The 27085-nt window shown below is 36.5% G+C and overlaps 3 protein-coding genes across 6 annotated transcripts; 2 read left to right on the plus strand and 1 right to left on the minus strand.

Annotated features, from left to right (window-relative positions):
- The first annotated feature begins 1128 nt into the window (after positions 1 to 1128).
- Positions 1129 to 9009, plus strand: aqp3b (aquaporin 3b). Of its 3 annotated transcripts, XM_079847216.1 has the most exons (7): positions 1129 to 1155; positions 3300 to 3412; positions 6006 to 6132; positions 6826 to 6963; positions 7087 to 7205; positions 7444 to 7661; positions 7755 to 9009. In XM_079847216.1, the coding sequence occupies exons 2-7, from the start codon at positions 3305 to 3307 to the stop codon at positions 7942 to 7944; spliced, it is 900 nt and encodes a 299-aa protein (XP_079703342.1). In that variant the 5' UTR covers positions 1129 to 1155; positions 3300 to 3304; the 3' UTR covers positions 7945 to 9009. The 3 variants fall into 3 exon arrangements, with proteins under 3 accessions (XP_079703342.1, XP_079703344.1, XP_079703343.1); XM_079847218.1 differs by lacking the exons at positions 1129 to 1155; positions 3300 to 3412 and adding an exon at positions 5523 to 5641; XM_079847217.1 differs by lacking the exons at positions 1129 to 1155; positions 3300 to 3412 and adding an exon at positions 5625 to 5736.
- An 11951-nt stretch (positions 9010 to 20960) lies between these two features.
- Positions 20961 to 25147, plus strand: vps29 (VPS29 retromer complex component). The gene is made up of 4 exons (XM_079848039.1): positions 20961 to 21059; positions 23336 to 23527; positions 23611 to 23846; positions 23943 to 25147. Exons 1-4 carry the CDS (start codon positions 21057 to 21059, stop codon positions 24058 to 24060), a joined length of 549 nt encoding a protein of 182 aa, XP_079704165.1. The 5' UTR covers positions 20961 to 21056; the 3' UTR covers positions 24061 to 25147.
- Positions 24529 to 27054, minus strand: fam216a (family with sequence similarity 216 member A; the record flags this gene model as incomplete). Of its 2 annotated transcripts, XM_079848038.1 has the most annotated exons (7): positions 26968 to 27054; positions 26837 to 26865; positions 26086 to 26207; positions 25192 to 25318; positions 24897 to 25080; positions 24741 to 24823; positions 24529 to 24659 (listed from the first exon to the last, which is right to left on the minus strand). In XM_079848038.1, the coding sequence occupies exons 1-7, from the start codon at positions 27045 to 27047 to the stop codon at positions 24529 to 24531; spliced, it is 756 nt and encodes a 251-aa protein (XP_079704164.1). In that variant the 5' UTR covers positions 27048 to 27054. The 2 variants fall into 2 exon arrangements, with proteins under 2 accessions (XP_079704164.1, XP_079704163.1); XM_079848037.1 differs by having other exon boundaries at positions 24529 to 24823.
- Positions 27055 to 27085: the final 31 nt, after the last annotated feature.

The raw sequence follows: 27085 nt of genomic DNA on the forward strand, positions 1-27085 counted from the left end.
GAACCAATAGGCTTACAACTAATTTATTGTGATGATTAAATAAATGATATTATGATGCACAATTTAGAGAGCCCTTACATTAAATAGGAGTTTTACCAATGGTATAAAAAAAAGAAAAAACTAAATATCAGCAGCATTTTACAGACCAACTCCCAAAATATTTGAAAACAATTCAATTCAGTAAAGTATAATCGAGGAAAGTAGCCTATAGTGACAAGGACCAGAGGAGGCCAAATTTAGCAGAAGCAATAAACATACAAGCATACAGAAAAACAGAGCACAAGGCGGACACAATTATTTCATTTGAATTAATTAATGAAAGACAGTTATGAATCAAATTACACTTAATTTCCCCGGGCATGTGAGTGAACTGTGAGTTGTGATGTGAAAATAAGATGTAAAGTGTTCCAAGAATAGCGGAATTCTCATATGAATAGCATGTGAAAGTGTTAAGACTGCTTGTAACCCTTGCATCAGGAAGCAGCTTATTAATTAAAGCGGCGCTATGCAGTTTTGGCAATTTCTTCACTGTTTTCTCACTTTTTGCTCGCGGGTTTCTCTATAGAGCTCCCCCTACAGCTTCGGAATAGATATTTGACAACACTGTTGTAAAAACTCGTTGGCGACTCTCCCCCCTACCAATATTCTCTCTCTGGTCATGTGTATTTGTTTTCAAAGAAGCCGGCGAACGCACAGAGCCATGTCCACTGAGATATGATACACAGAAGGCTAGCATATAAATGTATGTGTGCAGTGCCGTAAAGCAAATCGTTACATCACACGACCTGATATCACGCGATACTTCTTGATGCTGAGGCCGGAGGCCCACCGGTCCAAAGTTGCAAGGGTGGTTTTTCCGCTCACAGGCGCTAGAGGGAAGCGAGACGGCCACCATTCATCCCGAAAAAAGTCAAATAACCATTCCAATGACTCCGAAGCTGTTCAGTTAAGGTAAATTAAGCTAAAAAAACTGCATAGTTCCCCTTTAAAAATAGCTCTGATGAGCATTGTAACTGTATTGGCTGAAATTGAGGATGTCATGAATCAGCTGATTGGTTAGCTTTCCGTGACTGAAATAGGCTAACTCCAACACAGACACACACACACACTCAGAGGTCTAGGCCTACGTCTACACTAACGTTCAATTTGGAGTCGGTAAGATTATTTTATTTTATTTTTATTTTTTTTAAATGAGTTTCTTATACTCTTCATTGCTGCAATTATTTGATCAGGAATACTGTAAACAGCAATATTGTTACACATTGTTACACATGTATTGTTACACAATTTAAAATAACTGTTTTCTATTGTAATATATTTTAAAATGCAATTTTATTTTTAATTTTCAGCAGCCATTATTTCCGTCATTCTAATGGGTCAATCATTCTAATATGTTGATTTGGTGCTCAAGAAAAATTCCTAATTGCTTATTAGGCTATTATGCTGAAAACAGTTTTGCTGCTTAATATTTTTGTGGAAATTATGATACATTTTTTTCAGGATTCTTTGATGTATGGGAAATTCAAAAGAATATAATTTATTCAAAATAGAAATATTTTGTAATTGTAACATCATGTCTTTACTGTCATTTCTGGTCAATTTAATGCATCCTTGCTGAATAAAAAAATTATAATAATTTCTTCCAACTTTTGAACTGTACAAGTGTGTTTATGCTATATACAAAAATATGTTTATAATAATAAATTTATTCTAATTTAAAAAAAAATCATTCTCATTACTGTTGTATGTTTACCAAAAAAAAAACTGGTCTCACTCTGAGTTGGGAGTCAGATGAAGGTGAAACTCATGAAATTTCCAGCAAAGTTCTTCATATCTTATCCATGTCGAAATTACTGTTGCTTTTAGTTTTGTCACCGCTGGGCACAGATATCCTATACTATAATGGAATATTTGTGATTATTAAGTTGCTTACGAAAAGATTCTTTATAAAACACAGCTACTTTTGAATGGCCATCAATGCCCCAGAAAGGTGTAATTGTAACATCTACCAGCAGGGGTTACTAGACAAACCTTGACCCCTTGCATAGATCATTAAAGGTTGTATCAGTGATTTCAGACCCAAAAAAAAAAAAGATCACATTCATCTAATCTTTCCTAACGATCCGCTAGCTGCCCGCCCTCTCAACACCCTCCCCCTGTCGGTGATTGGTTGGAACACTATTTGTTTTGGTTTTGAGTGGTTGGTGAAACCATTTGTTTTTGTTTACAGATCTCAGAGTCTAGGCTGCCTACAGAGACGCATTTTTTTGACGGCCTGCTTATGGGGCGGGCAGCTAGCGGATCGTTAGGAAAGATTAGATGAATGTGATCTTTTTTTGGGGGGGCCTAAAATCACTGATACAACCTTTAAAGAAGATGTATTTGTAGTAATTATCTGTCATGAGGCCTTTGTAGAATTCCATAGGAAAAGACTTGAGCATTGGGGCTTGTTCTATTCACCATTTATGGAAAGACAGATAAAGCAAAATTTATTAAGCACATGAAATAGTGGGTTAAATACCATAGGGAAGGAAAATAAGAGCTTGTGTTTTGGGAAACATCCACAATGTCATAATGCTGGATTCAGTATGAGCTGCATAGGACTGGTGCTACAAGTCATTGTGCTTCTGGGAGAATAAAAACATAGTCTATTTAACTTTATTATGAAAATAGAATTGCAGACACTCCAGGCGTGTGACCATCATGTGGCACAAATACTTTCCAGAATAAAAAACATCTGCCCTGTGTTTCAAACACTTGCCAAACTTCACCGCTGGTTAAATGCCCATACATTTCCACAAACCTAAAATATTCATTTAAAAAAATGTAAGATAACCATATCTGAACATGGTTCCAGCCATTGCCTGCTATGGAGCTACAATCAACGCGGTGAAGAAAAAACAGCGGTGGAAACAATGTAGGTTTTTGTGCACCATAGAGGGCTGTTCAGAACCAGATTTAAGAAACATAAATTTAGACATATATTATATATTTGATGCTGAAGAGCCCCCTCTATCCCAGTCCTCACACACATTTATAACAGATTTTTTTTTTTAAAAGTCTGACATTAAAATAGTACAAGAACATTTTGTGTAAGTGAGATGGGAAGAGGCAGGGATGGAGGGAGGGAGGAGAAAAAGTTGTAGGAATGCTGCTTTTGTTTTTTTATTGACTGAGGGCGGGACCTTCAGAAGCAAATATAGGGCCCGCACTCAGTAGGAAAAGTTGTACAGGACCACTTACCCAGAGCCCTTCATCCTCATTATTAAACCCCATCATCGTCTTTAAATTATCCTAAGGCATTATGGGAAGACAGAAGGTGCTTCTGGAAAAGATGTCTCGGACCTTGCAGGTGCGGAACATGCTGATGCGACAGGCCCTGGCAGAATGTCTTGGCACCCTCATTCTAGTGGTGAGACACTTTTGTTGTTTTTGTCATTGATGAGTTAGTCATGAGACATATCGATTTCAGCTATGATGAAAAAACCTTGTGTCTGTTTTGGATCCTTATTGTAAAGCAGTTTATTCATTTTGAGAAGAAGGATTGTAGACGTTTAAAAAGTGTTACCATCCAGAATTGTGGCTATATATGATTTTCAGGTGTTGAGGTTTGGACACATTTATGTGTTTATACTCTAGAAGCACATTTTCTATAGTTTTCTGTTTTTTTATTGTACTTCAGAATATATGTATTAAATGTGTATCATGTATTTAAAAAGCACTAATGGACGATAAATCAATCACTAATGATTCAAAGATTGATTTATTGTGTATCTTTGATGAGAGTGTGGAAGGGATACATGCATGTAAGACATCAAAAATAATCTATATGCTTTCATCTGCTGAAAAGCCTGAAATTTCAATTTAGCTATGTGAAGGGAGTTTTACTTCTTATCACTTGCCAGCTAAGTTCCTCATTTTGCAAATGTTTTGCAGAGAGATGTTTTATGTTCTCTTTTGCCCAACCTTTTATAATAATATAATATTAAGTATTTGTTATACTTTATACTTATATGTACTTATACTTTATCCTACTTTTTTATACTCCTAATGTTTTGGGGTTTTTTTTCTCTCTGCTTTGGATAATAATGGTTATTAAACCATGGAAACAACCATTAAATGAATGTTCAAAGCTAAAATAAGTTTTAAAGTTGTAACATTTTGTAGCAAAATGTCTCCATTGCAGAACTGACTGTGAGATGACATAATGGGAGTTGAATTCCAAGTCCTGAAGATAGCCAATTAGCTGCTTTACGCAAGTTTCAGACACTTTACAGTGGGCCATTTCATGTCCTAGGCCCAGTTGTTGAGTTCATGTAACTATGATGCAGAACCGGATTTCACCAAGTGCAACATGTTCCTGGATCAACATCCATATCCCTACCCCTAAACCTACCCATAAGTTATCCCTAAAATCAAAGGGAAATTAATTGAATGAAGCACCTAACCCTGGTTTTAAGCCTAAACTTGACATAAAGCGTCAGCTTGCCCCTCAAATCTGATTCGTTGATTGGAATGTTGTTCCAGGGTCAACAAATATGTGAAAAAAAGTTATTCTGGAACAATATTTCCAGCTGTGGTGTGCAGACCAGTATATTTCCAGTAGATTCCCAGTAGATTCCCAGCACTCCACCTCTGGTGCGCTTTAAAGATTCAGATTGAATGCTAGAATAAAATTATCAGACAGGAATGTTGTTCCAGCATCAACAAAATATGTTGACCCATGACCGCCTCTAACTCAGCAAAATCAGGACGTGCTATCGCTGAAATTGCTTAAACTCAAGCAAACAGGCTCTGTAAAATAAGAAGCTGTAAAAAATGATCAGTTGACTTAACTTAAAAAAAATGTTGCCTTAAAATTTAAGTAAATAAACTTGTCAAGTTCACATAACTTAATTTTTTCAATTACGCATGAAGTTTGTTACTTAATAATTTTAAGGCAACGGGTTTCCCCACTTTTTTTAAGTAAAGTCAACTGATCATTTTTTACAGCTTCTTATTTTTCAGAGAGAAAAATAAGCCAGGTCGGTCACAACACATTGTCAGGGCCATGACAATTAATAACATTTTACCTTAAATTCCCAGTCTAATTAAACCACTGAACACAAAACAAAACAAAAACTAGAAAATATTGTGTTTTGTTAGAATCAGACATCTCCGATTGTAGCTGTTAATTTGTTGCTCTTCTGCTAAAGCTCAAGAGAAAAGTTGTTGCTACTGAGACTAATTTTCACTTCAACAGAACAATATAATATTATATATTTCATATCATCACCTGGTAAAACATCTGGTATTGTTGTACTTTGTGCAACTACAATGCAATTAACAGGTAAGCAAAAGCAACAAGAGATGCACAACAGTGTCGACAATTTAGAATTCAAGACAGCCCATATCCGGAATAAATTTGACACAGCGCAGGGGGATCACAGGTTAAACCATATCTCATCATCTGTTTTCATTTGAAAACTAAGACTCCAGAGCAGCAATATCTGTAGAAAAATAGAGCTCCCCCAAGCCCATCTGTTGTTTTCTGATGGTACTGTGCGGTCTGAAAACCCTCCCATTCAGAGGCTGATCATGCGACTCAATAACGGCTGGCAAAAACAGACAGGCTAGAGGGCATTACACAATGGAAGAGAGGGCAAGTACACACATACTCATACACACATTATCTATCAAATCCACATGATGCACATAACGTATTGCATTCTTCCAGCAGTCCTCGAAGAAAAACAGGTATGTGAGGCCAAGGATGTCTAGCTCTGCGGATTACGTCAAACTAAAACTTGCAATCATTCAATGATGGCTCGGACCTTGCAGGTCATTTTCATTAAATTGAGGTTTATTTGCTGAAATTCTATTCTATTCTAGCTTAATTAACTTTAGGTATCTAGCTTAGCATTCACCATCATATGTTTGATGTGCAGTCACACACAAAAGACAAAAACTGAGCAAATGGTTAATTGGATTTCCATTTAACTTAATCTTAATGTCTCCATTTACAGATGTTTGGCTGCGGTGCTGTCGCCCAGTTGGTTTTAAGCGGAGGCTCTCATGGAATGTTTCTGACGGTGAATTTTGCATTTGGGTTTGCCGCTATGTTGGGAATCCTTGTTTGTGGGCAAGTCTCAGGTAACGTTGGTCATAAGCTTCTTAAAACTGTCAGATTTTTTTTTTTTTCTGGGAGAACACAGGAAATTTCAGAATTCAGATGTGACATTTCGAAGCAGTGAGTCACATACAGCTCAGAACCACATATTAAAACGTCAAGGCTTTCAGCCAAACATTCACCAGATGGATTTAAACAGGCAAAATTATACTACATTCTTTTCTACATTTAGAACATTTAATTTTCAGATATTATTGGGTGGAATCAAGGGTTGACTCATGGTTAAAGTTCACTCAGATGGATGAACTACCTGGAACTTCCAGTTCCATTTTTGATGAAAAACCAGAACAATATCAGACAACATTGACTGGCAGTTTTTACTATAACATTTTAAACAGAAGAATAATGAAAAGAAATGAGTGTATGGACTATGAAGTCTAAGTGAAGTCTTGAAGCAAGAAAATGGCAGACAGTTGAAAAACAAAGTTTCCAGACATAGATTAAGCCTAAAACCCATGGCTAAAAAGGTTATGAAAATGTTTAAGTTGAATTTTTGAAGTTTAATCCTGGTTTAGGCTTAATAAGCATGTTCCAAACCAGCCATAAAAGTGTAAAATGAGAGTCTATATAGCATTGTGTCATTGTCATTGTGTTCTGTGAAGATCTCATTTCAAATGTATCGTAAGATCGACATGTTGAAACTTTGTATTTTACAGGAGGTCACATAAACCCTACTGTGACCTTTGCCCTCTGTTTGTTGGGGAGAGAGCCCTGGAGGAAATTTCCCGTGTACTTCCTGGCCCAGACTCTGGGGGCTTTTCTTGGCTCAGGAATAATATTTGGCATGTATATTGGTGGGTTTTATGATTGTTAAAGTATTTTGGTAGTAAATAATCCTCATTTTTGTCAGTCCACATCCTTTGTCAGTCTGTTTATGAAGATGTTTCTATAACTTATGCTCACTTGGTGCTTTGCAGATGCAATTTGGGACTTTGGACACGGTTCTCTGATCGTTGTAGGGGACAATGCAACAGCTGGAATCTTTGCTACATACCCTTCTAAACACCTTACTTTGCTCAACGGCTTCTTCGATCAGGTAAGAAATTTTAAAGAATGTCCCAGTGTTTGTCCATACAATGAAAATGAATGGGGTCCAATGTTGTTTTGGACCCCCTTGACTTTCATTGTATATGGACAAAAACAGTTGAAACAATCTTCAGAATATTATCTTTTGTGTCACACAGAAGAAAGAAAGTCACTTTTGGAAAAACATGAGGGTGAGTAAATGTTGTCAGAATTTTCATTGAGTGAACTGTCCCTTGCTTTCAACACAGATAATTGGCACGGCAGCTCTGATTGTGTGTATCCTTGCCATTGTTGACCCTTACAATAACCCCATCCCACGAGGACTGGAGGCCTTTACTGTGGGCTTTGTGGTTCTGGTGATTGGTCAGTCCATGGGTTTTAACTCGGGTTATGCTGTAAACCCAGCAAGAGACTTGGGACCTCGGATCTTCACTGCAATTGCTGGATGGGGCTCAGAGGTGTTCTCGTAAGTCACATATGGTTTACTATATACATTTCTTTCCATCCATTTCACTATTGAAATCATCTCTAACACTCATATATGTTTCATTCACCACAGTGCAAACTCTTACTGGTCCTTTGTGCCAATCTTTGCCCCATTCATTGGTGCCGTGTTCGGCGTGATGGTGTATCAGCTGATGGTGGGATGCCATGTGGAAGGAGAAGAAAGAGACAAAAGGGAAGCAGTGGAAAGGGAACAGAAGGACAGACTCAAACTCACTGCTGTTTCTGAGAAGGAGACAGCATAAGTCTGGGATCAAATGGAGTAATTTTTGAGTTTAGCTTCAGCTTTCATGACAATATAGCAGCAAAATTGTGTATTTTTGCACATTTTCGACTGGCAAGATCCACATTAAATCATAACTTTGGATATCTACTAGACAGATGTGCCCTTGTCATCATGATACGACTCAAGTCAAGTCACCTTCATTTATATAGCGCTTTTAACAATATGGACTGTTTCAAAGCAGCTTTACAGTGATAATAGGAAATTAAAGTAACAGAGATTGTTTAGGTTTTACAGTAGCTCTACAATAAAGTTATTGTCCAGCTAAAGTTAGTTTTGATCGATTCAATTCTGTTGCAAAAATCATTAGTTATTAAATTAGGGGCCGCTTACACGACACCGTTCTAACAGAAAACCATTAACATGCTCCGGCCGCTCATCCGCACAACAACAGTACCTGGTGGCTCGAGAACGCAAACCTTGAAATAGGTTCCAAGGTGCAAGCCTCGAAGAAAATATATATACTCAAACTAATTAGTCATATTTTTGTACTGCATGCACAATTAGTTGATATCCAAACAATTTAAATGGAGAATCGTAATTTACATATCACTCTAATGATCCTGATCAGAACCTTTGTGTTTTATACATAAACTTAATTATCCTTTTCAATTTATATAAAAAAAAAAGCCAAATTAATGAATCCAATCTGCTAACAAGCCAGTTGTTGTCACCCATTCATTTATCTCTAATGCTTCTATCTGTATAATGAATAATTGTGAATAAGGGATATGATTTATGAAAATCTTCACCCTTATGAATACTGCATCAAAATCATGAAAATACCTGTTTCACTTCCATTCCAAATTTATTATCAGTTAATATTAATGAGTAATTATGCAGTGAGAAATTCAGGTCTGTTTACATTGTTGGGAATGTATTTGTTTTGCAAGTATATATTTTGTTGCATTATGTGCTTGTCTCTGTTCTGGGAGTTTACTCTGAGTTTACTCTGACTATATGCACTATATTTTGTGCTCATTTATGTTGTGCTCTTTAAAAATAAACTGCATTTTGGTAAGGAATTAAGATTCCAGTGGATCAGTATTATTTATAAATGAGAAACATCACGCAAAGATTTTATTTTTGAAATGATCTGGCCATTTAACTGCAAGCGATGCCTTTGATGTCCATTCATGTAGTTGCTCAGTATATATTAGCATCATTCAGTCCAGTAAAACATCAGGATTTCTAAAGGAGAATCAAGGTTCATTTGCCATTGAATAACATTGCAGAATAATGATATATACAGTATATACAGGATATATACAGTACAAATTCATGTCTGCTGTGACATTTTGTAACAAATCGAGAAGTGTCTGTTGACAAACAGGATTAAACCTGTTCTGTTTTCTTCATGGTCTCCAGTAAGAATCGAGTGGGCAGGTTGAAGTCAATTGTCACAAACCACTGTTTATGGCAATAAACACAAAAGAGCTGTAATTTAATTCAAAACTGCAGACACGATTTATACTTGCTTGAAATAAAATGATCACGCTGTAACCAAACAAACCAACAAACTTTAAATATGACTTACTGGCATTGCAGCGCATAAAACCTATGAAGCTTATGAAGCTCTTTCAAATAAATAAGATTCAAGTTTTCCCTATTGGGGAAAGAAGAGAAATATATCATATCTTCATGCACAATGAATCAAATCTGTTTTTTCAGCCTGCAGAGGGGATCTGTCATATCTCTAAATTACATTTAACTGAACGAATACTAATTTGATCAAAACTTAATTTAAGCATTCAATATGAGTGATATAAGTGTTTTTGATATCTGCCGACCTCACTGGTGTACACTGTAGTGGATGTTGTGATTATTTCTGACACAAATAAAAGCTAGGCCTATACGTTCTTAGGTAGCCTATATCACGTTAAAGAATGCAAATTGTAAAATCTTATATGCATTGATCACAACTCACTCTCATGTAAATCTTCGAAATGGAAAGGAAAGATTGCAGTGTCTGTTTAGCTCAGTGAAGGGGAAAATAGAGAATGAAAAAAAGAGACGTGTTTATTGGCATGAGATGGACGGAGATAACCCAGACCATGAATCTTGAATCAATGAGCACTCGCAGAGTCGTTTCGTAGGTTTGTAGAAAATGAAAACAGTCATTAAGAAGAATGTTTGTGGAATTGGGTTTGGGAGTTTGAGATGAGATTTGAGGCAAGCTAATCGAGGCTTTTGAAACCATTAAACCAATTTTCTTGTCGTCTTTGGATTTCAGCATGGTTCAGAACAGCAATAGGCTCCATCCACAAATGTACCAAATTCTTGAGGTTTATTCAGATGTTTTAAAGCACAACATAAAATGCAAGTAATTTTTCCTCATACCACACATATACATTTGACCACACTCCTTAAATAGTAAAATGTCCACCGTGTGGTAATTTAATAAATATGATTTTGTTTAGACTAGCATTTGTCAGTCCGTGCTGATTTTTGTTTTTATCTATCAAAACACATGAAACCTCTCTGACTATTATCTTTCTTAAGATCGAGTGAGGTTCCCATGGCAACTGTTGTTGCTGCTGATTGCATTACTCGTCCATGTCAAGTACACTAGACAAGAGTCAGCATCATGAAAGAAAACGGATACAAAATTGCTTATTATGCCCTCAAGCCCGAAATGGAAAATGACTGACAGTATAAACTGAAATATCTCAAACTGTTTCTCAGATCAGCACTTAAAATGGAACAGTGCTTTTTTTACAGGGTTCTCAGAAGAGGAAGTCATCATAGTTGAGTAAAGTTTTAGTATTACAATGTATTTTAGTTCTCATTTTCACCAATAGCAAAAGAAGAAAAAAATTGCGATAGGGTTTCTATAACTTTCCAAAAGAGAGAAAAAAACATGGAGAGATTGATTATGTTGGGAAGATGGAAAGGTACACTTACGCAACAGCGTTAACCAGTTTTCTATTATTTAAATGCAAAGGTAAGAAACCACAAAGTATAGCATTAAAAATGTACATTAAGTTTGTATTTTTAAATGAACATTTAAAATACTTTGTTGGATCTATGATGTTAATAACTGTGGAAACACATCTTTACAGTCAGGGAAAGGGTGTCCGTTGTGGAAAAAAAAGTAGGGCGGAGTCTTGGTTCTATCCATTGGTTGGATGGAGGCGTACAAGCTTGCAGTCAATTGTAAGAAAGGGGTGGTGTTTAAGCAGACTAAATGATTGGAGAAGTCCGGCATATGTCACCCGAGAAGTCTAATGATTCACTGGAAGAAATGAAAAAAGTAAGTAATTACAGGTATACAGGTCCAGGTAATTATTTGTTATATTTATGTATATAATGTTAACTATAAGATACCTTACACTAAAGTCTCAAATTTAAAAGTTTTATGTCGCTTCAATAATTACTACCACAGTATAGTGGTGAATTTCAACAGTTTGACACATATACAAAGTTCTGTCATGAAACATTAGGTGGCGCAGCCTGATAGGTCCTTAACTCAATCTGCTTGTGATCATATCATTCTCTATAGGACACAGCTGATTGGTTCCTGCTGTATCAGTAGCCAATGAGCTCACTGTTCAACCTTCAAATGCTTAGTCAGCATTTGATGCAGCTGCAGCGTGCTTTCAGAAACCCTCCACCTGTATAGATATGCTACGGTAATTCATGAATACTCTTTTTTTGTACAGCAACAGCATGTCTTACTTGCTTACAGCAGCGTATCCAACGCTATCTCACGACCAATTCGTACGAATTCGTACGAGTGATAAAAAAGTGGCTAATTCGTACGAATTTGTACGATTTGTCTAAACCCAAGTGATGGGTAGGTTTAGGGGCGGGGTCAGGGGTAGGTCATTCGTATGAATTCATACAAATTGGCAATTCGTAAAATATGTACGATTTAGCAAAAATCGTACGAATTCGTACGAGTGAGGTCGTATGAATTTGTTCGAATTAGCCACCTCTTAGAATTCGTACGAATTGCCGTGAGATCAGGCTGGCGTATCACATATGTATTGGCAGTAGCAGCAATAACCAACAGCAGCAGCGTAGCAGAACTGTTCCTTCAGGACCAAACTTATCAACATTGTCATACCCATTTCCATGCCAAACACTCTGAGAGTTGTCATGACAGAATTTTGTTGTTGTTGTTTTTTTGCAAAAATTACCCCATGTTGCGGATATAAGGAATGTTATGAAGGAACATTAACAGCAATTTCAGACACAATGATAGTTTGAGGTGTAAAATCCAGGAACATTCTGATCATGTTAGAAAATATCTCATGCACAGTGTTTCAGAAGTTCTTGGTTTTGACTAAGAGTTTTATGTCATCCACTTAAGCAATCAGGAAACTACTTGTGGGTGCTTAGCTCTGACGATAGATTTGGGGGGTGGGGGGTGGGATTGTAACCACAAATTTAAAAATATATCTATCTACTATTTCATCCATATTGTAAATCCTTCACGACCACCATTTGTCAGAATCGTTTCTATTCTTTCACCACAAACAGCTGTGTTGAAGAAAAAAATCTCTCAGAGATTTGAACTAAATGTCGGTGGTGACATAAATTGTCGCTGAGAAACTGCTTTTCGGGTCCCCACCCACTGCTCAAACTACAGAGACGCGCTTGACATTTGGAATTCCTAAATGACATGGCCTTTCAGCAACGTGGATTCCCAAACAGATCTAATGTCAGTCAAACTCCCAGCATCCTAGACCCCCAACAATGGCATTCTGAAAGGGTATGTGAGGGATGGATGTAGCTGTCAATAAGGCAGACATTAAAAAATAATTGCAAATCAATCCTTGTATATAAACTAGTTCATGCTGAACTGTGACCTGTAAAGCAGTGACGACCTCTTGTACCACAGGGGCTACATAGATTTAGATGTTGCATGATTAAACATACACAGCAAAAATAATAAATAATAAGACAAAAGATTAAAAATAGAATCGTGATCAATTTGATGTTTTTTCAGTTCCTTTTCAAAGGTACACTATGTAACTTTTGTCCCTCTTGTCCCTCAAAACAAAACTGCATGCATTTTGCGAAAGAACGTTGTTTTGGTTGTGTTTCGGCTCTGCGTGACTGTGGATGAATATGGTTATCCTTCTGCTCATAAAACATTCATTAGTAGGCTTAAGAGAGTTTAGATGGAAAGTATCTCAAGCTGAATAGCTGAAGACGTTACTGTTGCTATACCCACATGGTACTTTCTTGAAAATAAATTCCAGCACAGTGCAATAACAACCATAATGAAATGACCCTTCACAATAGATAATGCTTTACAATGAACTCTGTTAGAGAGCTACATATCTGTTCAATAAAATACCTTCCTCACCTTTAGAGTAATACAAACACTATCTTGCTTTTACAACATCTCAAGTCCCTCACTTCTCGCAATTTCCAAAAAGCCAAGCCAATGTTGATTCTTGTTTTATTACGAGCTCTGTCAGCGTTTTTTTTAATGTGTGATTCCCTGAAGGTTCGATATTTAGCATGCTCCATGTCAACCTTTCTTGCTTGTTGTGACAACTAACCTAAGGATTTATTGACTCATTATTTACATTTTGTCAATTTTGAACAAAAATAGGTATCTTTAAGGAAATATAATACATCGAATGGAGAAGTTTACTTATCATCATGTCATTACAAACCCAAATGAATCCAGTTGATATGGTTTAAATGATTTGTTCATGATTTGGTGCAACTCACGAATGATCAGGTACAGTATTAACAGACCACTGAAGTGGAACATTTTTATTGAATAATATGGTATTTTGGTCACACTAAGCTTTTGTATGAATTATGAAGAATTTAAATGTAGCTCCTATATGGACTACTATGGTATGTTTCATCCTTGAAAGCACCAGTCTCCATTCATTTGTCAAAACTAGAATTTTTCTAAAAATCATTTGTGCTTGAGGGCAAAAAATAACAACTTTTCAGAGGAATACATTTTAGAGACTGCAAAAAAGAGACTTTTTCCCTGCAAAAAAAGAAAAAAAATACAGCAGGAGGTTGACAGTGATTTGTAAGAGACATCTAAGTAAATATTAATAAATATGTATGCTGAGGCAAATAGGGGGTCACATGTCAGTCAACGTCAAAGACATGGTGGGCTCAAACAAAATCTAAGAACTTTGAATAAAAAACATCATATTCATATCATAAAACTAAACATCCCAAAACTGGCGTCCCATTTAAAAGATTATCCTGATTAAATAAACTGAAGCTTTTGTGATGTTTTTGTCATGAAGCCTCAAACAGGGCCACACACAATAAATCCACAAGTCAAATAAAAATGTTTTATATTTACCAAGACATTTAAGAGATGTTATAAAGGAGTGAGACAAACCCATCTTCTTCTCCTTTTTTTTCCTTGAGCAAACAGTGACACTATGAGGTCAAAAGAGTGAATAACTAGAAAGAGCAAGACACATCGGTGAAAGTTTTAAAAAATAATAATTTCTGAATAAAGTTTTTCATCAAAAAATAGTATTGATAATTAAAGCTTGCATATAAATTGTACATATGAATAATATATTATTGCATAAATGTTTTTTTGCAGAGATTTTGTTACTCTCCAAACTAATTTATATTCTGTTATTTGTTATGCCAACCTTGGTTCACACTGTTCTGTTCTAGTCGTTTACCACCTGTGGTCTTCAGGCTACAACATCAGTCCAAGAGTTTTTGGATCTCATGGGGTCCCTGCTCCTCACCACAGGCCCAAACTATGGTTGATGAGTCAGTGTTTTGATGCTGAGAGAGACCCAAATGAATCTCTTTCTTCACCTCTTAAGGGAATTAGGGCTAAAGGGGCTTGGCAAGCAATGGAGGCAATTATGCCCTGAGAGGATGAGAGTTCCTTTGCTTATGTGTGGGGTTTTGAAGAAGTCAGACTTTCTTCGGTTCGAATAATTCAGTAGCATCACTCTTAGTTACCCTTGGTAAATAAAAAACAAAGAAGCCCTTGAAAATAAATCTGCATTGTTAATACTTTTGAGCTTGTATTAAAAAAAATCACATAAATTTCATTAAATAATAAATCACTTACTTTCTAATCAGTAACTAGATTTAAAAAACTTAAAACAATAGACATTTAAGTATTTTTGAGTCCAGTCTCTTTTTTTTTTTTTTTTTACTTCATACTGTTCTGGATATCATATAAACATAAGAAATTTGCTGCTTTTTCTTCTTCTTCTTCATGTTCTAGGCACACTTGAACATAATACATGATAATGCATAATGAGGGAGTGAGAGAAAAGGGAAAATACAAAAGAAGAACAGGATAAAACACGAAATTGCTGCTGATTCATTCCGAAAACGTATTAAAACTTATCCCAAGAGTTATCCTCTATAACAGCGTTTATTCTACTTGAACCTAGCTTCATATGATGCAATTTCCACCATTGCAAAGGTATAACATGTTTAGAAAGCCAGGATGGTTGTTCGAAAGTTTAAGTGAGAAAAACTTTGGCCCGACCCCAAACCGTCGACACCCAAACTTTTCTTACCTGCAATAAAGCATTGTGTTATTCCTGACAGCATGCGACACAGGCACTCATCCTACAGCCTAACAATCAAACGCACAAGGATAAGGTTCTGGGTCTTCTTGCCAAAAAACTTCATGTTCTGGATCACCCCCCTCATCTCTAATCAGGAAAAGACATTCAAGCGTCTCCACCGGGTTATTTCGTGCCATCAAACTGAGAAGGGTTTATTCAAGTCAGGGAGTTAGTGTATAACTTAAATTTCTGCCTCATAAAACTTTTTCATTGTAGCTATTCATATAAGCCTGTTGTCTGGATGATTATTCTTTTGATACCCTATAACTTATATGAGGCATAACTTATCCTATGGATAAATAAAAGAGCCAAAACTAACCATGAAATATCAAAGGCAGCAGTGAAGTTAAAGTGAATTTTTGCAAAAGCAAATCCTATGAATAGACATATTAAAGGGGACCTATATGCAAAATTCACTTTTACATGGTGTTCAAACATAAACGTGTGTTGGCAATACACAACCACCCAATAATGGTAAAAATCCACCCACTCCTTTTTTAATACCCTTAAATCATAAGCAGTGTCTCAGAACAAGCATTTACATATGCAATGTGACATCACATTTTCACGGGCCCCGCCCACGACTGCTGGCGGACCCTATTAGCATCCCCGCCCTGAGTGAGCTGTACACAGTCCACCATGTTTATCTCCTCAACAGAGCATTTAACAGCAGCAATTAAGAAATATATTCTTATTAAAGCTATACTAAAGTTATTCAATCAAGTGATTTTCTGTTTTTCTTTTGTCGTTTGATTCATATTACCAGCATATATAGCAGTAGGTACTATATATTACACTGCTTTAACTTTAATACACAGATCTAAAATACACATGCAGTATCATCACACATCTAGTATGAATGTGTGTAGTATGAATGTAATTTGGAAGTACTACATTCACCATGTTGTCATTATCATGTGACCTACCAGCAAGTACATCGCTTCACTGCCATTCATAAGTCCTCTCCCGTCTCATGAGATAGTAAAGTGTCCATCATATGCACACTTCAGAATCTCGCAGGAGGTCATCCAGGTACTTTTTGACTATAGTGAATTCGGACATACTTCTTTTGTCACGTACTGTTTTTCGCCTATAGTAGGGAAGTATGGGATTTAGGATGCAGCAAGTATGTTTTTCCATCTACTCAAAAATGGTGATGGTATTATAAAAAGATGGTATAATAAATTATCTGTGACTGTGTGGTATTTTGAGTTGAAATGTCACATACACATTGGGGACACCTGAGACTTATATTCCCTTATAGGTCCCCTTTAACACAACTTTTCAAAGGTTCAGTCACTTTTTTCTTATGTTGCACTGACACCTAGTGGCAAAATACAAAACCACAATTACCCCTAGTTAATACCCAAATTACCCCCTATAGTGGAGCGGCTAAGTGATATATTCGTTCAGTTTATGATACAAGCGTGAAAATTGGCATGAGCAGTCTCCATGGGTCACTTGACAAGAAAATTGTCCGAGCCACTTGAAATTTCAAGATTTTTCATTTTTCAAGATGGCCGACACCTTAGTGGAGCAGTTAAGTGATATAGTGGTTTATTTGGTGATACAAGCATGAAAATTGGCATGAGCAGTCTCTGATGGTCACTAGACAATAAGCCACCCACAGCTACTTGAAATTTCAAGATGGCAGCCATTTTTCAAGATGGCCGACACCTTAGTGGAGCAGTTAAGTGATATAATGGTTTATTTGGTGATACAAACATGAAAATTGGCATGAGCAGTCTCTGATGGTCACTAGACAATAAGCCACCCACAGCTACTTGAAATTTCAAGATGGTGGCCATTTTTCAAGATGGCCACCACCTTAGTGGAGCAATTAGGCTCATGGCAATTTTCATGCTTGTATCACCAATTAAATGATTTCTTAAGCCTAATTGCTCCACTAAGGTGGTGGCCATCTTGAAAAATGGCCGCCATCTTGAAATTTCAAGTAGCTGTAGGTGGCTTATTGTCAAGTGACCCACAGAGACTGCTCATGCCAATTTTCATGCTTGTATCACCAAATAAACCACTATATCACTTAACTGCTCCACTAAGGTGTCGGCCGTCTTGAAAAATGGCCGCCATCTTGAAATTTCAAGTGGCTCGGACAATTTTCTTGTCAAGTGACCCATGGAGACTGCTCATGCCAATTTTCACGCTTGTATCATAAACTGAACGATTCTGCCAAACATAAGCACTTAGCCGCTCCACTACTAGTTAAAGGTACAATATGTAAGATTTTTTCCAAAAATCACTTGCACAGTGTGATATATTTCCTGCAGTTGTGTACTTACAATATCCCAAAAGTTCCCAAAGATATTTAATTTCAGAGAAATTCCAATTTTAAATATCCGCGTTATCCCTGGTTTCCGCTCGTACTGCCATATGGCGACAGATTTGGACAACTGCATTACGTCTAGCGGCACGCTCACGCTGTTGTTGTTTCGTTCAAACATTATGGACCATGGCAAGCAGACTTTGGGACAAAAGGATAACTAAAACGAGGATCAATATCAGCGTGGCATTTTCGAGATGCCGAGAGCTCCACGTCTGTGACAAACTTCGACTTGACAGAGACGCGCAAATGTACATAAAACTGAAATGTTAGAATATGATCAGTATGTTATTCTAATGTTGATCTAGCTTACTGCTTGTCACATACAGACAAACTAACACATAGAATAACATTATAACTTTCAACACACTCAAATGCAGTTTAGTGTGATAGTGTAGACCAAGTGAAACAGCTCTGCGTTACCTCACAAGTTTCAACCTGTCACCTGTGTGAGTAGTAATTCTGCACTTGCGAGCAGTTCAGTAGAATGAAATGTCCTTATTCCTTTATATCCACGGACTCGCGTGTGGCGCTGATATCTGTCTCTCATTAGCAATCGCGACCTGCTTCATACCACAGTCATGTTAAAAACATCAATGTATTCACTCATCCATAAACATTATTAGATCCTTCGGCATGATGGCAAGTTCCATAATTCCGCTTATCCGTCATCAACTTACGCCTTTGTTATTGTATGAGGTTAGCGACACCTAGCGGCGAAAAAAATGACATATTGTAGCTTTAAAATTTTGTATTATATTACATTTGCATTGCTGCTGACAACTTACCCCAATATAGCCAACCTGTTACCTGAATATTTTCAGCTAAAATTTGTAGCAGATGATTTTACAGTGGTTTGAATATAGTGAGTTTTAGACTAATTATCAAGAATGATCATGAACTGTGTTCACACTTGGTTCAAGTTCACTTATCAATCTACAGAAATGGTTATTATACAACCCCATTTCCAGAATTTGGGACATTTTGTAAAATGCAATAAAATCAATAATCTGTGATTTGTTCATTCTCTTGAACCTTTATTTAACTGACAAATGTACAAAGAAAATATTTCCAATGTTTTCACTGACCAACTTAATTTTATTTTGTAAATATAAACAAGTTTTGATTTTGATGGCTGGCTGTTACACACTCCAAAAAAGTTAGGCATGTTTACCTCTGTGTCACATCACCTTTCCTTTTAATTACACTTTTTAATCATTAGGGAATAGGAAATAGAGGATACTAATTGTTGAGGTGTTGCAAGTGGAATATTTGCCCAATCTTGTCTGATACAAGACATCTGCTCAACAGTCTGCGGTCGTCACTGTCTGATTCTCCTTTTCATTAAATTGTCATGCATTTTCAATAAGAGACAGATATGGACTGCAGACAGGCACATCTCTTCTATTGTGCATAGTGTCTAGAAGCCACTCAGTTTCAGCATGAGCAGAATGAGACCTGGCATTGTCTTGCTTCCCAGGAAAGATGTCATCTTGATGACAGCTTATGTCTCCGTATAATCCAAATATATGCCTCCATGTCAGTGGTACCTTCACACAAATGCAAGTCACCCATACCGCTTGCACTGATGCACCCCAATACCAGGACAGATGTTTGCTTTTGCACCTGTCGCTGATGGAAATCTTCATGGTCCCTTTTGTCTTTGAGACTGAGAACTCGATGTCTGTTTTTACCAAAAACAAGCTGAAACATGGACACATCTGACCACAGCACACATTTCCACTGTCTTATAGACCATCTGAGATGATCTCGGGCCCAGAGAACTCGACAGCATCTCTGCTTAGAACTGTTATAGCTTTCTCCTTGCGTATAACAGAGATTCAGGTGGCATTTCCTGATGCAGCATCAGACAAAACGTTTTTTCCAAAGTACTCCCGAGCTCATGTGGCTTTATTTAACAGAATAACATGATGGTTTCTCATGCAATGCCATCTGAGGGCTCAAAGGTCACGCACATTCAACAGAGGTCTCCTGCCTTGCCCTACACAGACTGAGACTTCTCTGGATTCCCTGAATCTTTTCACAATATTATGTATGGAAGATGGTGAAAGACATAAATTCTTTGCATTGAGTATTGAGTATGTGATTATTGAATTGTTTGACAATTCTCTCATGATATTTGGCACAAAGTGATGAGCATGATCTTTGCTTACAAAGACTGAGAAGCTCTTTTACACTCAATCACGATACCCGATTGCCAATTCACCTGCTCATTGTGGACTGTTTCAAAAGAGTTGGATAATCTAACTTGGATAATCTTTCCACTTTTTGTTTTGCCTCTGTCCCTACTTTTTTGTAGCGTGTTGCTGCCATCAATATCAAAATTTGTTTATATTTACAAAATAAAATTATGATGTTCAGTGAAAACATTGGAAAACTTTTCTAACTTGTCAGTTAAAAAAGAAAGGTTCAAGAGAATTAAGAAATCCCAGATTGTGAATTTTATCACAATTTATGACTTATTTAACTTTTCTGGAAATAGGGTTATAAAAACAAATCACTCTAGTTCAAAGTCTGTAGGCTATGTAAAAAGGACAGTGTTCACTCAAAAATAAATATTCACAATTTCCTCACCCTTGTCTTTTAATTCGCTTTCTTCTTTGGAACACAAAAAGAGTTAGAGGATATGGCAGAATGCCCAAACTGCTCGTGTATTCAACAAAGTGAATGGAGACATGGCTGTTAAGCTAGATTTTAAAAGGCAAGTGAATAACAACATAAAAAACCACTCTGTTCCTTACATAAAGGATTAGCTATGTGGCTTCGGAAGACTTTGACTACTTTTGATGCTTTCATGCTATAATGCTTTTTTTTTTTTTTATCGGAACTTGAAAGCCCACCCACTTTCATGATGTTCAGGACAAGCATCAATATTCTTCAGAACTTCTACTTTTGTAGAAGTTAGGTGAGTCATGGTAGTTTTACACAATAAAAAAAGCATATAAATAACTTCTGAACATCTTGAGTTAAATATATATGCGCCAGATGGCGCTGTGGTACTTCCGCCTTGTTGAAGTGTGTTGCCAGGTGCGAGTTTTATAAGTGAATTTAGGCTTTTTTTACCATTTGCTTATTTCTCTTGCGCGATCTGGCAACATTGAGTTTCTGGCCTTACCAGTCAACATCAGCTTCCTGAGCTCTGTTTCAAACACGCAGCTGGACAAAATGGTACGTGTTTATTTACCAGAGTAGATTTCTTTATCAGAAGATACTCGTACTTTTAGGTTTCCTTTTAAAACCATACGTCCGAGAGTATATATTTAGGCTGTTTTCTTAAAAACCTTGTATTTTAGCGCTGAAGGGTCACATGACAGCAGCGAGCTAGCGCTGCTTGAGTGATTCAACCCAACAGTATCGAGTCAGAATGTAGTCAGTCTCTTTTAAATTGATTAAATCACTGACACTTGAAGTATATTCTTCGCTATATAAACTAATTATGTGTTTCATTGTAGCAATACTTAGTATAGCGTGTTAATGCTGAATGCTGAGTCCAGTAACAGAATGCTAGCCTACAGTGGCTAACATAAAACTGTTCTTCTAGTGTCTTATATATTATGAGGTTGACATGTTGTTTACAAAATTAAAGTCAATGTAGACAAAGCATTTAAAAAAAAAAACGTTTACTTTGTTTTCAGCTTACATTGTATTTTTGTTAGACGTATAAAACTGAATAGAAACATTTTAAAAATGTATTTGCGCAGCTGTAAATATCGTTCCAAAGCAGTTTTACAGAAATTAGTGCTTTCAAATCGAACCATTGTCATTGAAGTAGAGTCTGTGTTCTTATGGGAAGCGTCAGCAGCTTTTACCCCAATTTTCACACTAACACACTAACACTTCTGCAAGTGTCCTCCATTCATCAACCACAATCAGCTAACATTCAATCTAATTTATGTTGACTTTTCCAGTCGATATTATTTATCCACTTAGTTTCAGTTTTCCTTCTGTCTCACATCACCTTTAATCTTTTGTATGTTGTTTTTTGTCATGATCATGCATCCTCTTCCTCAAACCCTTCCTCACCCACTGTTCCCCTTCCTGACATCTGCATCGTATTCAGGCTGGTCACAGAGTAAGTGCATCTCCAGACCTCTCGTGCTCCTGGTTTTCTGAATTTTAGAGTAGTGCTGCTGCTGGATCTGTCACCATTCCTCTCACCTTCAGACTTATTTCTGTTTAGACTGCTCTGGGTTTATGATGTTCTTTTTTTCTAGAAAGCTTGCAATTGAAATGAAGTTGTCTGTGACCACAAAATAGCTAGTAATCTAATTATCAGCTTGCAGAATGATTGAAAATAGCAGAATACTTATCATTCGAGGCATGTTAAACATATATCGTCCTGTTTCTAAGCATTACAGCAACACGTTTTGTGGTTTGCATATTTTATGATGTATATTTTAAACACAGGCTAATTAGAGTATCAGTCTCATGGGAGTAATGAGTTATGTTTGGAATGGGATACTTGAGTACTGCTTACAGCACAGTATATTCTGAATACTGCCTGTTTTTTATTTCAAGCACATGAAACATTATGCAACTATGAACATTTCAATCAGAAGTATGCTATTGCTGTATGTGTCATTTATTCTCTTCAAATTTATTCAGTGTTTTATTTAGTTATCAACATTAGTTTGCATTATAATCATAAAGTTTTGTGTTCGATCAAATAATGAAAGATTGCATACGGTATAGGGGATGTTTGCATTCTACACATCATAAAGCTACATGCAGAAATAGTAAGGCTGCATCCAAAATCGCATACTCTCTTGAGTAGGTACTTATTTTGAGCAAGTACTTGAATTAAAAGTATGTTCTATATAGTATGAATGCGTGTAGTATGATTTTTATTGTCATGTGACCTACCAGTGTCAGTTGCATCACTTCCCTGCCATTCACAAATCCTCTCCCGTAGCCTCATGGGATAGTAAAGTGTCCATTGGATGCCCATTTCAGAGCCTTGCTGGAAGTTCGAAGTCGTCCAGGAACTTTTTTCACCTGTTGTTTAATTAATACTTTGAATTCTGACATTTTCACACACAGTTTTTCACCTACTATATAGTTTGGAAATATGCCATTTGGATGCAGCCACAGTGTAGGATGTCAGTATTCTATTTCAAAGTTTTGTGAAGTAAAATTTTGAATTAGGCTTGTATGTGAACGGTTTGATCTCAGCCTGTTTTAGGTTCAACAAAGCTAACAGTCTTAGAAGCCGCTCTCTTGCTCAGCTTTGACTTGATTGTTGTCTGAAGAAAATTTGCTCTCATTTTTAATTATTACATAATGCTAATTCTTCCAAAGGCAAAACATTCTTTCCAAAAATATTTAATTAAGATTTTATTCAGACAGCAATGCATTGCTTGCGACCCCACTTTTCCTTCACTCTTGAGTGTCCAACAACTAGGCTAACGTTTGAAGAACGCTAACGAGATGTCTTTTGCCATTAGCTGGTGCTTGTGTTAGGTGATCTGCACATTCCCCACCGATGCAACACCCTGCCTCCCAAATTCAAAAAGTTGCTGGTGCCTGGCAAGATTCAGCACATCCTCTGCACAGGAAACCTCTGTACAAAGGAGAGCTACGATTACCTGAAAACACTCGCTGGAGACGTGCACATTGTCAGAGGAGACTTTGATGAGGTTAACTTTTATGACCTATTTCTGTTTTTCCAAGTTGTTTATGCACTTTTTAACCATCCACATTTCTTGTTTCTAAATGACAGAACTTGAATTACCCGGAGCAGAAGGTGGTGACGGTGGGGCAGTTTAAAATCGGTCTGATCCACGGACACCAAGTGATCCCATGGGGTGACATGGCGAGCTTGGCGCTCCTTCAGAGGCAACTGGATGTGGATATTCTCATATCTGGCCACACACACAAATTTGAGGCTTTTGAGAATGAGAACAAATTTTACATAAACCCTGGATCTGCCACAGGGGCCTATAGTGCACTGGAAAGGTATAACATTTACTTTTATCTTCTTCAGATCATGTCTAATCAAACTTTATACGCAATGTTACGTGGATGATTTGTGATTGAATTGTCTCTTTACAGCAACATCACACCATCATTTGTTTTGATGGACATTCAAGCATCCACAGTGGTTACGTATGTCTATCAGCTCATTGGAGACGACGTCAAGGTCGAGAGAATCGAATACAAAAAGTCGTAAAGAACGACAATGCTGTCAGATGCCTTCTTTCAGGATGCTAATCTTGTCATTCCCTCTCACCTGAACGTCACCATCGTACAAATGCTGTATCATAACATTACACTATATTTCAATGTAATATATAATACTGTTTATATGTCACCAGAATGTCATCAATTTGTGGTTTCAGCAAATGGTTGTTGAAAATGCAATAATGCTGCATTATTTGCATAATTTTAGTGTGAATTAGTCTTATAAATATGTTATGTCCCCTATTAATTTTTCAAGGCCTATGTTAAGTCATCTTTCATAAAATAAAACCCCACATCACATGAGCAGTGTAAGTATTTTTTTATGAAAACAGAACACTTTTGAGACAGTATTATTAAAATATTTTGAAATGTCTTGGACATCTGGATTGTTTATGTCTAGGATATGTTTTAAGAATGATTTTGTTAGATATTTTTCATAAAAACCTAGATTGATGCGTTAGGTAAGAAATATAAAGTCCTCTTCATCTTCTTCCAATTCATTGAAAGACAGACCACTCATCTGTCCAGCAAGATAAGAATCTGTTTCAGTCGCCTCCCATTCGAAGTCAGCTTCCCATGGCCGTGACCCTGGAAATGTTAGGTCCATTAACTCCATTTTGAATAATGTTAAAAACTGGAGCCTAAAGTGTTCAAAGGATCCAAACCTACCCCGTGAAGAAGCATGCTTTGCAATGGTAGCCCTCCTTTTTCTTGGCTGTCCCATATTCGATTTTGCAAATCCAGAAGACACTCTGTGTGTAGTAGTTCAATTTTAAGTTTACAGCTAACCCTCTCAAAAGTTTGCAGGTGGCATCACATACTTACCTTTGATGATTGACGATTTTAGGTAAAGTTGTTTTCTTGACTTTCTCTGAAGTCGAAGATCTCTTTCCACTTTTTTTTTTCTTGTTTATAGATGTACTCTGAGAGTTTGCCATGTGTTCTACTTCTGGGGTGTATGTTGACATCTGCAGTTTCACATTTACATTCACATGATGCGCATCCGGCACTAAATATGGAGTATAAGAAGTTGTAATATGTCAAATATTTAATTGTATTAAAAGTTCTTGCTAATACAGGCATAAGTCCCATGCTCATATTATATGATGTGATGATTCACCTGTCCGGATACACCGGTGTAATACGTTCATATAATGTTGACACATTAGCTTCCGCATGTGCTCTTTGCTGTAGGCCTCTGCGATACTGTACAGAAAACGCTTCTGTCCTGGTGTCAGGCCTGGATGCTGAAAACCAGTGTTTATTTAAATGTGAATTTCGAGTTACATGGCATAAGGTTCTTATGGCTGCTGAATCAGATATTGTCATCCAAATCATTGCAAATCTGACCTTAAGAAAGTTTTTTAATAAAATTTTCTGCAGACATATAAAAGGTACTCCAACATTTACAAAATGAGACTAGTTGTCTTAGTAAAGAGATGTAAAAGTAACAGAAAAGTTCAATTAAGGACATGTTTTTTGTTTTTTATCATTTTGCCTGTGTTAATGCCAACTGCATACATTTTGTCAGAAGTGTGTATTTTTATTAGATTTTTATTTCACCTTCATTTCCTTTAATAAATCTATTTTACACTAGGTACACAAAATAGTTACACTCAGGACCACACTCAAAAATGTCCCCATTGAAACCCATTAAAACTGCAATTATTAATCGGGGCCATTTGAATATAAAATGATGCAGTCTTTGTTAAAAGGCTTTCATTCTGATGACAATCTAAAACTTATATGTATGGCTTTGATTTTCTAACAGTTTTTGAGTTTTCTAAAATATATATTTTATAGGCTATAAAAATTGTTCATACATAATTTTCATAAACTTCTATAACTTTTTGTTTTACTTTTTTTAATTTATTTATTTTATTCACTTTAACAGTAATCTGCCATGGGTCTTTAAATATTTATAACAGGGTTTTTTTTACATTTTTGTCCTCTACGGACCTCAGAGTAACTTTTTTTTAAATTGACGCACAAGATATACATTTTCATGAAATACCTGTAAAAATGGAGCAGCAGTCATGGTCTTAGGGATATGAATAGTTTTAATGTCCCGATCTTGTTCTGGATCTTGTACAGTTGCAGGTTGTATTTTATGTCCAAATACTGAGTTTGTTTTTCCTGGATAAGGAGAGAATTTAAGTACTTTAAATAAATATTTAGTTACAATTCAAAAAGTTATTAAAGTAAAAATTCCAAGATCATGGTTTACTACACATATGACAGCTGTTTGTCTTCAGGGTTTTGTTTCTTTTTTCAACTCAATTGGGTCAGAGACTCTGGTTACTCTTGGTTACTCTGTCCAAATTATACAGGTGTAACGTTTCTGTAATTTAAACAGATTAAGTTTGCTACTCTGTAGCCGTATGGAAAAAACCTGTCCGGCTGCTGGGGAGATAAAATGGTTGTGTTTTGAGTTCAAATTTACTATACAGATTGCAGATGTATACTGCATTTACAGATGTATGCACAAAAGAGGTGCTGTAAAAATGAAGTGATGTGATTCAGGAACTTAAGGATAGTGCAACATGCAAAATAATGCTCTAAAGTTATGTAAATTATACAAAATTAAAACAACACGTTCTTATATAGGACAATAAAATAGTTGTAAACAGAAAATTATCTGACACTTTATGATTGTAACTTTTAACTGGGACACACTGCTTTTGAGATGACTAGGAAAAGTGTCCCAATTAACATGAATAATTGCTAATCTGGCCAATTAATAATTATTTATGGAACAAACTTACCAGTTTGCACATGGTTGAGACCAGATGGCCTATCAAAACAGTATATAGGAAACAGTATATATAATGTGTATGTGACAAAAATGCAATAAACTTAAAGTAATTTTCATATGTTATGATATTATCTGGCTTACCTTAAAGGCAAAAACGACTTTTTTTGATGCAGACGGCTTTTATCGGTGTTGTTTTCAAGGAATTTCACGTGCTTTTTCATGCCGGAGTGTTACCTGAACTGAACTGTGAGATCTGTGG

Source organism: Squalius cephalus (genome assembly GCF_949319135.1).
Source record: "Squalius cephalus genome assembly, chromosome: 17".
Taxonomy (NCBI): Eukaryota; Metazoa; Chordata; class Actinopteri; order Cypriniformes; family Leuciscidae; genus Squalius; species Squalius cephalus.